We start from the raw sequence: 14,056 nt of genomic DNA on the forward strand, positions 1-14,056 counted from the left end.
TTGCTAATGTCACAGAACATAGAGTTACAGCATGCAAGTGACAGGCAGTTGGTGCTAACAGGGACCATACATGAAAACAGTAAGTCCTTTCTGACTTCTTAAATGCTGAACTGCTTTAAACTGACAGTGGATGTATTTGTCTTTCAGGTAACGCGAGATGACACATTACCAACTCAGACTTTCCTACTCTACGCTGAGAAACTTTGAAGCTGGCCAGCCTTAGAAGTTGGGGCAGAAATGCAAAACAAATTTCACTTCTGTCCCTGAAAGATTCCCGACACCATTGTAATTATGTCAATATCCAGACCCCCCCCCTTTTCTAAGCTTGCAAAGGTCTGTAAAACCAACCAGCTCTCAATCAGGCAGCAAAACGGCCCCCTCTCACCTCCTTCCCTCTAACAGCCTTGGAAGCCGTCCTAGTCTCTGTGGCTGGCACCTCCAGCATACTGGGGGAAAGGGGAACCACGTGCCTGGCCCTCTGCAGAGAGGTGCTGCAGAAAGCGATTCTGCAAATCCCAGGGAGCGCAGGAAGCTACCACAGAGCCGCTTTATGCTGCTTGAGTACACCAGAGGTGACCACCCAGTATCCAGACAGAGCATACCAGCTCTAAGGGGGCAGGGTTTGCTACATCTAGTCCAGAGATGAGGGGCTTCTAACTCACGTGTTTAAAGATCTGCTCCTTCAGAAGTGGCAGCTATGTAATTTCTCTATGTAAGTTCTATGTTTTCACATAAAACCCTCACTGTCCCCCCACAGCAGACCATTTTTATTGGCACATCTCAGTCCTATAAAGAGGGAAACTGAGGGCACAGGAGTGGCTTTCAATATAATAAAACAGGGCATCTGTCTCCTGTCACATAAAAATACTTCACAGCACAAAACATGGGGAAAAATTTGACCTTCAGTCCACAAATTTCAGGCTATTACTAAAGGTTACTAAAAGTATGCACTAAAAATGCACAGTAGGCTACTGTGCAGACTGAATGTAAGATACCATGGAAGATACACCTTCCAGAGACAGCAGGGTACAGTTTCACGTAGCATCTCACTACAAGAACATCAAGGTGCTTGAGCGTGTCCAGAGAAGGGCAATGAAGCTGGTGAGGGGTCTGGAGAACAAGTCTTATGAGGAGCAGCTGAGGGAGCTGGGGTTGTTCAGCCTGGAGAAGAGGAGGCTTAAGGGGCAACCTTATTGCACTCTACAGGTACTTTAAAGGAGGCTGTAGCAAGATAGGGGTTGGTCTATTCTCCCCCATGCTTGGTGAGAGGATGAGGGGGAATGGGCTGAAGTTGTACTAGGGTAGGTTTAGGCTGGATATTAGAAAGAACTTCTTCAGGGAAAGGGTTGTTAGGCATTGGAATGGGCTGCCCAGGGAAGTGGTTCAGCCACCATCCCTGGAGGTCTTTAAAAGACGTTTAGATATAGAGCTTAGTGATACGATTTAGTGGAGGACTTGTTGGTGTTAGGTCAGAGGTTGGACTAGGTGATCTTGGAGGTCTCTTCCAACCCAGAACAGGCAGCTAACTGTAGTTTTGCATGGAAGACTCCTCTCTTTCAAAACACAGGTTGTGCTAGCATTCCAACTTTCCATATGAATAGTAATCACTAATACAAAGAAAGCAGTGAGAAAGGTCTTTATTCCAAAAATTAAACATCCAATTTCAAAACATATGAATATTTATTTTACATTGATGCAAGTATGTCATTTACTACTTTGTTGTAAGTGAAGGTAATTTAGCTTCAGTCCTCTTCCGCATCAATTCATACTATACAGAAATTTCTTTGTCCATCGATGACTCGGGGAGTTTTAAAAGGTACTAAAATAACTTCACATGAACCGGTTCATCCTTCCATATTAGCACATTTTTACCAAAACATTTGGTCAATGAATTCATTTAATTTACCGTACTATGAAGTAAGGAATCCAATCCGACACATGGCAGTTGACTACATTTATGCACAGCCTTGAACAGTTGAGTTACAATATATCCAGGGTTGGAGCAAGTTGCAGCTAATGCAAGTGTTACATTGTTCCCCCAGCACCCAATCTTACATCAATCTATGTACAGTGTATATGCAACTAAGCAACATGCATTCTATTTACAGATTTTATACAATATCCCTGCGCACAAGTGCAAGCTGAGTACAGAAATAAAAAAGTCAATTAAAGGTTACAAATCAATTATGAAATAGTTAAAATTGAACCCCACAGAGATCTAGAAAAATTCCCCCACATCTGCTCTTTTATCGCGACATTTACTTCTAGCTTTTGTCCGAGCCTTGAATGCAGCAGAGTTGTATAAATGCTACAAGATTAAAAAAAAGAGAAAAATTAATCACAGACATTCAAAAGTTTGATGCCCCTTACAGGTTTTTTTTTAATGCAAAGAAACTGAAAATATTTTTACTTTTTAAGGAAGTGGTTGGCTGGCCTTCTGAAACATGCAATATAATCTTTGTACCAAAGGCTGACTTGTTTTAATATGTGTATGCTTAAAGGAAATTTGGAGTGCAAGGACTAGAAGCATTTCTGTAAGTCAGTCATTCTTGAGCATCATACAGGCATGGTATAGATTAAGTATAATAGTATATAAGATTTCCTGAACACCCCCAACCCCAAAACCTAGGGCTGTCTGTCATAAGACCTCAAGCATCACTGATGATATCTAAGATGATATCTTCTGAAGCCCACAATTTGAATACTATCAGTGTGTTAACTAAAGAAAGTATACTGAGGTTCAATAACCTACCCTTTCAAAACGGGAGATCTTCATTGTTTTAAGAGCTGCGGCATCGAGCATTACTGGTGGACCAAGCTCAAACACATTCCGAAGAAAATCATTTGACTAAACAAAAAACATATCAAACAGTAAGTTTCCCTTCTGATGAAAAGTCACAGATGACTGAATAAAATACCAGTATTCCAGTAAGAAACAGCAGCAACTCAACACAACTCTTTACTTTTGCAATTGATCCAGGGAACAGTTCTTTCTTATATCAGAATAAGGCCAGGAACTCAAACGGTCCTACCAGGCAAACACAAAGCCACCCCCCCCGTGATTTTGTTTGTTTGTCCCAGCAAGTTGCACACTGTCCTGCTACATCCTTTGCACAAGACTAGGCAGCTGGACACAGATCCATATGGTTTCACAACACTAATTTGTTCTATCTGGCTGTAAAAATATTTGAAAAAACAGAAAATGTTACGTGCCAGCCCCTGCCCCAATCATTTAGAAATGCAATTCACATTGGACCAAAGACTTTAACCCCATAATTATCACATTTGGGAACACTTTGGGAACACACACCCCTACGCTGCAGTTGCCACATCCAATACGCATCGGAACAGATGACTAGGGAACAGGCAGTCCCTAACAGATAAGGACAGAGATGGTGGAAGTGGGCAGCTTTACAGCAGCCAGACGACTGCACCGCTCTACTGAAATGGGATTCAGGAGGAGGTGAGTAGGAACACCCTGAAGCTAAGTAAATATTCAGCCTGAGTTTCATGCTTTTTGGAGAAGCCTTCGAACTGCTAACCCAACTCACCCAGACAGTTCTAGCTTGCTGCCGTTCTTCCCCCCTCTATTTTTAACTCAAGGTATTAAAATAGATCTTGTATCAAGGAGGCATGGCCCTTACTTTGCCAAATTCAAGTAAACGTGTTTTTAAACAGTTTTCTTCATTTTTTTTAACTGCTGTCATCTAAAACTTGGAATTGTTTTTTTGTTACACCATGTTCTATGCCTGATTTTGGACCTCATTTTCAATTGCCACCAAGAAGCCTCTAGTTAACAGTCTGAGCATGGATCAAACAGCAGCTCACCTGCAGATGATATTGCATCCCTGACCCCAGAATCTCCTTGAAGGTATCGTAGGTTTGTTTTTTAACCCAGCAGTCAATATACATGCGCTCAGGTCCAAATTTAACTGTCTCTGTAGGAAAGTCACGCTCCTGTACAAAATTAAAGGAAAAAGCACTTATGATTTTTCAAGTTAGAAAGTGTTCAAGTATATGTACCTGACTTTTTTCTTGAAAGTGACTTCAGGAATTGGACTCAACTCCAGGAAAAAAAAAATAGTTCTGAGACTGAGTCATCTTCCAGTCAGTTTGAGCATCATTTACACCACACCCTTCAACTGCAGTACTATGAAGAAAGCTACACTTGTGACAATGGAACATAAGTGCTAATAAGTGACTCAGAGTCCTTTGCAGGTCATCTCAAAGGTGAATTCAAATCACTCCAAAGCCTTCGCCTTAGCATCTGGGATGCGCAAGAATTAAGACACTTACTCCCTGCCACCCATATGCAAACACTTGTTCAGGCCCTGACAGAGATGCCATTTACCAACATCTCAATACTAAGCTGATTTGTGTGTTATGCACATCAACTCAATAAAAAGATTTTACAATAATATTTTGAAATAAACCTTTTCAAACTATTTGGGATGTTAATCTGAATGTACTACAAGTTTCGCATGAAAAAACTGCTCAGGGCATAAAATAAAGAAAATTCAGTGTTTACAATATGATGTTCAGCCTGTTTTCAATAGAAAGAACTATGACACGAAAATCAAATTCAGAGGAAAGAGTTTGACTTTGCTAAACTCCTAAAAAATTTTAAGTTGTATTTAAATTTACCAATCAAATTACAATTTTGTTAAATTGTATTTAACAAAAATGATCAGAATAATCTGAAATCTTTTAAGATCTCCTGTCTTCTTCACTGAAACAGTAATTTTCATTAAGTTGTACACTACATGGTTTACAATCAATACACTTGAGTAAGCCAAAAAGATCACCTCCACAGCTCGCAGAACATCTCTGAAGACAGATCGCTGCTTTCTTTTATCTACTTTGGCTCGATGCTTATTTCCATCGGTAGCTAGAGCTCTTAGTTTCTCTGTGAGAAGTTCCATGTCCTCATAAAAGAAATCCTAATCCAAAAAAATCACAAAAGAACACACACTTTCAGTTTCTGGCCTCAACATTTGTCCCCGCAAGGGACTGATCTCTCCAAATTCTGGTCATAGATACCTCTACAAGTTGTTAACTTAGTGATGTCCCATCTCTTTAAATAAAGAAATTTCCTTTAATCCATTAAGAGTGAAGTCACCCAAGTGGGACACTATCAGCTCCATGCTAGTAGTCAGAGCTACATGAAGCAGTCCAGATCCTTCACGTATAGATCTGTTGAGTTGAGTTGTCCTGTTCAGCAACACCAAAGGGCTCGGCCTAATTTATCTGCTGAACCTGGTTGGCAGTCCTGTCAATAGGCTGAGGGCACTTCCGAGTTATTAGTACAGAACTTATGCTACAGGAGACTGATTGTGAGATGCTAATACACTGATATTAAGAAATATATAGCCTTAGGTCTTTTAGACCTAAGTTTTCTACCTTAAGTTAGAAAGCATTTAGAAGTTCACTTCTGTTTGGCATTTTTTTAAGGCAAAATTCCTCAGAAGGGAGTGTTTTCTTCCCTTCATTTACTAGTTCAGTGGCAGTCTACCTGGATAAGTAAGCCACTTACGTAAAAAAAGAATCACCTCATCTGAACACGGCAACTGACTAGTCTGAGCTTACTGCTTACTTTCTGAAAAAACTGATCTAAGGCAAAACACAGTAAACATCTTTAATGTGAAGTGGTTTTTAAGGATCCAAAGCAAATTATTGGTAGCAGTTAATGGAGCCTTTCCCTAATGGAACAGAACAGGTTCTATGTCAATACAGACTTATTACTGAATTTATAGTTATTGGCAGTAAGTTTGACCAAGTGAAGGATCAAGTTCTGGTCTCATTTTTTCTTTCAATGTTGGCTTCCACAGCCAGGACTCAAATCCCTCCTGTTTGAAATTATACCCCATTCTCAGCATACGGTTTCAAATTTTGCCATGCCACTATGTTTTGTATCCTTGAGTCAACTAGTTGTCCTTTGGACAGCGTCCTGGCAAAGCACAGCAGCCTTCATCAAGCTAGGAGTCACTCAGGCAGCTATGACAAACTGTGCTTTGTGTGAGTGGAAACAATTTTCCTCCGTGCTGTCAGAAAACCAATTCAGAAATTAATAAGGCATATTGAAGGGCATAAAGACAAGTTCAGCTGTGCATGAGGTAATACAGAGAAGCTTGCATCTAATCCAACTTGAATGCAAACCCTAAGAAGTCTCCAACAGTAACACTGGTATCTGCACAAGGTTTGTGCAAATTGTTTCAAGACATCCCCTCTTAATTTGCAGCTGACTAAAATAGTCACAAGTGCTGCTTAACTGTTATACAATACTAGTTATTCTTCCTGAGGATACTGAAAAAGAACACTAGAAGTAAACATGGTTATTGCTTAAGGATAGACTTTTATATGAGAACAGAATTGTGCAGGTTAGGAATTGTTAGAACTTGCCTGCGGAACAGTAAGCATCTAATGAATGTTCCCACTACAGTAACAGTGTTTTATGGTGTTTTATCTTGGAAAATCTATTTCTAGGGATAGTTTCCCTTTTTAAAAAGCTGGTGTTGTACTTACATGCTAGAGCTTGCACGCTGCATTTCTAGTTACTCTTAACTACTGTTTGATGTGGTGTGTTTCTTTACGTTTGTTTTATACTGGTCCTATTTTGCAGCATTGGAATCAGTGTAAAAATGATAGCTAACTTGATCTAAAATCTTGCTGTACCCAATTAAACTGGGGCTGTCTCACTACCAAGAACATCCCCAGTGAACTGAATGCCACTTGCTGAGATCAGGGATACTCTATAACATGGGTTAACAATTTGTTGTCATCACCCCAACGCAATAGAACTGCTGACTGATACTTACAGCATCTGTTTCGCGTGCCAGTTCAAACAGAAGAGCTAGTGTTTCTCCAGCTGCTATTCTCATGTTGACATCATCACAAGATAGCATACTTGGAAGTTTATGCAAGTGCCTAAGGAATATTTCATGAACATCTTGTTAATTACTGTTCATTTCTGTGAAATGAAGCGATGTCACAAGTTCTGTTTTCCAGAAAGATACTCACATTTCAATTTTCTTCTTCACTTCATTCATTGGACAAATTGTCAACAACAGTGTCCATGCTAAGAGTGCACTGATGTGAAGAACAGTATTGGGAGTACTTGATACACCATTAGTGTCTCTATCTCGTGGATAAGCTTTTATGAAGATGTTTTCCAGGCACTCCATGGTAGAGTACAGCTCCTGAACAGAGGTAAAAGGATTATGGAAGTTGCTGATGCACATTTTCATATCATGAATTAAAAGAAAAAGGAAGTATTACTTATCCTCACCGTAATGTCATCAGTGACAATGAAACAGCAAATCCCTAAGCAGGTTGCACACTAGACAAAAGAAAGAAACTGTCAGTATTTGATGTTAATGTTACGATTGACAAAGTCTTTAAATATGGTGTTTGAAGTGTGGCAGCTGGAGTAATGAAGACTTGAGATTAAAGCCTTAGTCTTCAAGATTGCTTAATCCAGCTCCTTCACAATAGTTAGATCACACTTCCTGTCTTCTCTCAGGATAGTTTTACAACATATGCCACTCTTAAGCATTCACTTTTCATGTTCTGTTCAACACCTTACAAATACTACATGTAGCACTCCCTTCACCCAAGGTACTTTTAATCCCACTAGAGTCCAGTAGTGAAATTATACAGATTAAAAATAGTAATGGACTTATGGCAGTTATTTACAGCTGTAGGAAATTTTTCCCTCTGCCCACTATTAGTTATACGGCATGAGAACGCTGACTTCAACAGCCTTTCCTGGAACTACCCAACTTTTATCACAAGTCCCTTCCCTATTGCCCCAATTCTGCTCCATTTCTTCTCACAAGAAAAGGGCTTTTCTTTTCAAAGTGACATTTGCACTATGAAACCACACAGTATCCAAAAACTATACTCAAACATCACTTTAAATGACAGAACAAGCTTTTGTTTGTAGAAACAACTGCTATTGAACTACTATTTCCTCTTCCAGAGGACAGATACTATTTTATAAATATAAAATATAAATATAGGAAGACAGTCAGAGGGAAAACTTTTTCTAAAGGAGTTCAACAAAGTCACCCAAGAACAAAGTTAACAGCATGGCCTGAAAGAAGAACTGACAATCTGAAAATGTGTCCTGTGTCACTCAGCCCTCAGAACTTCGGTAAGAGAGTGCAATATTGTAAGTTAAGAAATTGACAAAATACTAGGTGTAACAGCTCTCCACCAGAGTTCCTAGGTTAAAGGGGAGAATGACATTGAAGCTTTAGGTGGAGTTCCTCTAAGACAGTGAAATTCGCTATGCATCACCCAGAGCATACGTCAACATGAGGTGTTCACACTAGTGCAGTAACCTTTAGTTCTGGATGACACAACAGTGAGACTGCCTAAAACTGCCCTCTGTCCCTCAATGGACAAAAACATTTAACCTTCTAAGACTTACGGCCTGTCGGGCTTGGACACTGGCTGTTCCATCACAGACGATCTTCTTCAGAACCGGACCAAGGGTCTTAAAAATCTCTTCACTTTCAATTCCTGACCCCATCTGCACGCACAGGAGACATGCCAGTCCGGCAGCTGCACACTGCTCCTCACTCTTACCTAGACATTAACATACTGCGGTGAGTGATCACCTCGTGCATTCCTCCCTTCAGCTAAAGGCATCAGTTTGAAAACCTTTAAGTGGAAACTCAGAAACCAAACAGAATGACGGAATGTAATTTCAGTTAATTTTTGAGGTCACTTAAAATATGACATCCAAATTCAGAAAAGGAATTTTGTAAACACAACTAAATTAAGAGCTCTATAAAGCACTAGAGAAGCCTCACAGACTTCTTCCAAAAAAACCCACAAATAAACAAGGCACATCATTGGCATTACAGCTTTCTAATAGCAAGCACTTTACCTTTCTTTATGCAGCGTTCAATGCTATCAGTTAGTGTCATTCTCCTTTCCATGATAAATTCATATAATATTTTAGAAGAAAATGCACTTTTCAGACTTTCAAGGGCTGCTTGTCTTGTTTTGGCACTGTTAGAAGAAAGAAGGAAAACTTCTTGAAATCAATGCCAGTTAAAGCTCAGCCTTTGATTTTATGGTCATCTACATTCCTTTGGTCCCAACAGAGAGCAACCGACCGCAGAACCATAAAGCATGAAGTGCTATCAATTATCTCCTTCCCTCAAGGAGTGAAAAGTTCCAGCACAACACTGAAAATACAACTCACAATAGTACAACAGGCTAGAAATAAAGTCACTCTACTTGAAGCTCTTCGGAAAGTCTGATTCTCACTTATCTAAGCACCTGGTAGGCTTTTCAGATCCGAAAGAAAAGCAAGTCCTCTCCAGGGTGAAATAAACATAGTTTCAGAAGCATACAAAGAACTTCCCCTATTTTATCACGAAGCCACCAAACAACATATAAATTAATTTCTTCAAAGCATACTATACCTCTTGTCCAATGTAAGATCAATAAATCCCTTCAATTTGTATTCTAAGTCTTCTTGAGTGGCTTCTTCATCAACTTCAGGCCCTAATCCATAAGAAATAGTTTATTTAGATGCGTATTTTATTAGCACACACATTAGTATCTAACACTGAACATTTTTAGTACTAATAAGAAGTAGTTCAGCATAGACAACAGCAACAAAATTGTTCAGTATTACAACAACTACATCAAACTGCCTCTTATGAAAGCTGACCGGTTGATACACCCATGCTGTTTCCGTACCTGCTCGTTACATGTTCTAAAAATGAATGCAGGAGTTAATTGGGTCTTACATAAGCTTCGTACAACTGACAGACCAGCACCCATCCAGCCAGCAGTACATTTTCATCCTGTCCACCATTTCTACCCACACAGGGGGATATTCCCCGCTGATGCACTGAACACCTCATGTCCTATCTGGCATCAGATCAGACACCTCCACAACAGTAGCTTGGGTACAAGTATCGCACGTATTCACGGGGGAGGCTCCCAGCCTCACCCCCCTGAAGCAGAAGCAGGCCTTCAGTCCTCTCCTCCCAATGAGAGGTCATTAGCAACAGCCCAGGTTGAGGAAGAGACGAGCTGCTGCCTACAGAGGGGTCTTCCACACCACAAACCTCACCCCAACCTGCTAAGTGCAACTAACTCCGTCTCAAACTCCCCCACACTTTCTACCACCTCACCTATAAGACAATTTTTTGTAATGTACCTTGATTTTTTTTTTTTGTCTCTAAAGTCTATCATTCCCACAGAAAGCAGCCTAATAATAATACAGGAAGATAAAAATCAAAGAATTTACCATCCTCAGTGAAGCTAGCAGGATCACTGAAGCCACTGCAGTGGCTCATAGTTTCAATTGAAGCATCTTCATCACTAAAAGGCTGCACATTTCTGGGCTGACCACCTTAAAGAAAGACAAACACAACTGGTCAGTAACTTGAACACGGAAAAGAAAGATCTGGATACCAAAAGTAGAATTTAATCCTCTCAACACACCCACTTGCTCTGATCCAGACCCAAAGCACGTGTCCAGCCCTCTACCTCCTCCTTTATTCCCACCTGTCCAGAAGTCTTGTTGGGCCCAGTTCTGGAAAATCATGTGTGAATGGTGGGGAAGAACCCACCTAGTTTTCCAAGTATTGGTAGCATTCCTAACTCTACGTTTAGGAATTTTCCTGTAACCCAAGTCACGTTACTGCACTTTCCTGTGACTGTGTCCTAAAAATAGCTTCATATTGATTTAACTGTTCGGAACAACTACCTAAAAACTTGCCATACGAACTTTATTTTTCAATTTTGCAGGGCTTCAGGCTGGTCTAGGTTAGAAGTGTAGGCAAACATACATTACCCAGTTCAACGCCGGATTTACTGGATTAAGTGCAGTATGTGCACTATCAGCAACACCCAGCCCTGCGCTCTGATCAACTGCTCCAGCCGCTAAGATTTATGTTCTAACCAAGTTGAGAGAGTTGTAGTCTTAGCTCATTTTTAGTAGAAGCTAAAACATCAAAGTTCCAAGAGGAAGAATTTTTTTCCCCTTCAAGAAGGCCTCCTTTTAGTAACTTCAGTCTTTTAGGAAAGCATCATTATTGCCTCTGGTACTCATCTCTGGAGCTTTTCATATCTAGCTTATTTTTAGAGCGATAATAATTGGGTGAGTTTGAGCTGGTAATACTGTAAGCTCTATTATTGCCTTATTCTAGCTAAATCTACTGAAGTTGATTAAGAAAAAAATAATTTTACTGCTGTTTGTCCAACAGCCTTTCCAGATGCCTTCCACAGAACCCCAAGTTTTACTCTTCCACTTAATTTAGAGGCAATAGTACCAAAAAAGTTACATCAGAGGCCAACGCACAATGCTTGCCTGTCTCAGGCAGGCTTCCTGACTACCAAGACCCAGCAAAGCATTTTTATTTAGGCAGAATCAACCCTGAGTTGATCAATTTGTGAGCATTTTCCAGTAAAGCTGAATTCACACTTAACAAGCCTTAGACGCCTGGCTGTTGCACTGCCCACACTCGGGGTGTTTCCTATGGTTACAGAGGGCAAACACAAGCGTGCTTGCAGGGATGGAGAACGTGTAAAGCTCATGGCTCTGGCACGGCCACCTTCATGCTCCTAGTGATGTCAAACCCAGTGGACAGAATGGCAGTAGTCACCGCCAGCCCTGCACAGAGAGGCAGCCGCAGGAGGATACTGCGAGCTGCCCGTGCGGTTTAGGTCAGGGCCGTGACAGCCGGAAGGGCAATCTCCCTGCCCCCAACAAAGCCCCCACGCCCTCCAGCCACCACGACCCCCTTCTCCTTTCCACACAACCCTCTTCACTCGGACTGGCCACTTCCCACAACCCCCCTTTAGCCCAAAACCCCCTTTTTTCCCCCCAAACCGAGGGCAGCCCAGAGCCCTGACACCCCCCCCCCGCGGGCCGGGCCCCGCCAACGCCTCCAGGCCCGTCCCCCCCCCCCCCGCACCCCCGCACCCCCCCGGGCGCATGCGCACTGGCCGCGACCCGGCGGCCCTGGAGCCGGCTCCTGTCAGCGCCGGCCCCGCCCCGGCGCGCGGAGCCCGGGCCCGGCGGGCGCCTCACGGAGGCCCCGCGGCTCCCCGGTCCCGGCCCCGCTGTCTCACCGGCGCCGCGCTGGTGGGCGCCTCCCCGCTTCTTGGCCTTGGGCATGGCCGCAGCGGCGCTCGGCCCGGCTCGCTCCCCGCGCGCTGCCCTTCCCTCCGGCCGGGTGCCGGTGTCCGCGCTCCCCCCCTGCCCGGGCAGGGCCGAGGATCAGCCGATGGAGGAGCAGGCGGGCTTTTTACTCCAACGTCTCTGCGAGGCGGCCTTCCCGGGCCGGGGCAGCGGAGGGGATTGGCGGCGGCAGGCGGAGGACGGACGGGCGGCGAAGGCAGAAATCCCCGTGGAGGCCCGCGAGCGGAGTCGATGCATCTTTCTCCTCTCAGGCACCCGGGGCGAAAGGCGCCGAGGGGGCGCCCGGCGACGGTTTTATAGCCCGGGGGCGGGGCTTGGCGCAGCGCCGCCGCCGCAGCCAATCAGCGGGCGGCGGCTGGCTCGGACGCGCGAACCCGTGACGCGGCCGCGCGGAAGGGGCGGCGACGTCAGCGGCGCCGTGACGCGGGGCATGCTGGGGGCGGCGGGCTCGGCTGACGGGATTGGGGGGGGGAGGGGCTCTACTGGATCTCTGCGCGTGTGACGGGCACAACTTTAACAAAAACCGTGTTTTAATCGTTATTTTTTTGTCAAAAGGGAGACGCTGTGAAAGTCGGGGAACAAAACCCGCTTCTGGTGGCCGCAGAAAGGAATTCCTCGTGTTTTTTCACGCTAACCACCCAGAAATCCTTATTACTATCTACATCTATACTGAAAGCCCACGTGGCGTACAATTCATGTGGCTGAATCTTACCCCAAAGCTATTATTTTTTGTCTTCTGCTGAGATCAATAACAACATTCCCGTCTGCCAACAAGAGGTTAAATGATAACATTTCCAAAACGTGAACGTTAGAGGCTCACACCGCAGTGGCTGAGGGGCAGAGGGCGATTTTCCAGAACGTGCCAAAAAGTTACCTCAGGTGCAACGGTGGCGGCGTTACTTGAATCCCTTCATGTACAAAACATGTTCATGCTGTGGCTTCCAGAAAGATAAACTTTCATAACAATTCTGTGTAAATGCTACACGGAAAATAAAGGAATCGGGGCTTAGCGAGCTGCTTGTGAGCAAATGGCTTAGCGAGCAAATGGTAATAGCTTCAGCATCTGTTTCTGGAAAATGGTTACTGGTTATCAGTTGTGACATTTGGGGGTGCTGGTAGGGCCCACTGCTGTGCGGTGGGAGTCTCCTGGTGAGCAACTCCCTCTGGGGCATGCAAGAACCGAGTTGCTGAGAAGGCCTACTCACTTCATTTCTTTTAAAATCCTGTTTAAAAAAAAAAGGGACAAAAGTCAGTAAGTACTGCCTGTGTGCAGGGCAGCACAAGAGCGTCTCAGAGGCACCAATTTTTCTCCTTCGAGATGGTTCCTGTGAAATGTTAGGGAAAAAAAACAGCCTTCCAGGTAAGTAGGTGGAGGAGTTTTAATTAAATACAGGAGGTGTAACTGCACCCCTGGGTACGCAAGACTCAATATTAGAACAGGGGAGCTGAATAAGCAACAGCTCCTAATAGCAGCCGAGCAAGCTTGTGTGGTAGGTGTGTTTTAAATGCAAGATGCCAATACCGTTTTATTAAGGTCAGCCGTGTCCTAACACCTTCCTGTATGTCTGCTCTCTTAATGGATAAGTTACTTTCACAGGTACAGGCTGACCAGTTGGCCCAGACTTAAATGGAGTCGTTGCCTTCATGCTGGTGCCCTCGTCTCAAAACAATGCTGTCTTAAGCTGCCAGCAAGGATTAGGTTGAACATTGAACTTCTTGCAGGTGTGACAGCTGGAACGACAAGTGTGAAGGTGGTCTAACCAGGACAGGTGGAGGCAACACCCCTGGAGGGGGGGTGGAGAAAAAGTTGAGGCTCAGGTGGAAAAAGCAGCTGCTGAAGTACAAGAAGGTGTTACTAGACTCAGACAATCAAAATAAATTACA

At 43.5% G+C, this 14,056-nt stretch overlaps 1 protein-coding gene across 1 annotated transcript; it reads right to left on the reverse strand.

The window, feature by feature from the left end:
- Positions 1–1,621: 1,621 nt before the first annotated feature.
- On the reverse strand, positions 1,622–12,582 carry IFRD1 (interferon related developmental regulator 1). The gene is made up of 12 exons (XM_080575255.1): positions 12,103–12,582; positions 10,274–10,378; positions 9,438–9,519; positions 8,894–9,018; positions 8,432–8,589; positions 7,286–7,336; positions 7,018–7,196; positions 6,816–6,924; positions 4,806–4,940; positions 3,829–3,957; positions 2,753–2,848; positions 1,622–2,308 (listed from the first exon to the last, which is right to left on the reverse strand). The coding sequence occupies exons 1-12, from the start codon at positions 12,146–12,148 to the stop codon at positions 2,219–2,221; spliced, it is 1,305 nt and encodes a 434-aa protein (XP_080431381.1). The 5' UTR covers positions 12,149–12,582; the 3' UTR covers positions 1,622–2,218.
- Between the last annotated feature and the right edge of the window lie 1,474 nt (positions 12,583–14,056).

Source organism: Anser brachyrhynchus, assembly GCF_964034855.1.
Source record: "Anser brachyrhynchus genome assembly, chromosome: 1".
NCBI lineage: Eukaryota > Metazoa > Chordata > Aves > Anseriformes > Anatidae > Anser > Anser brachyrhynchus.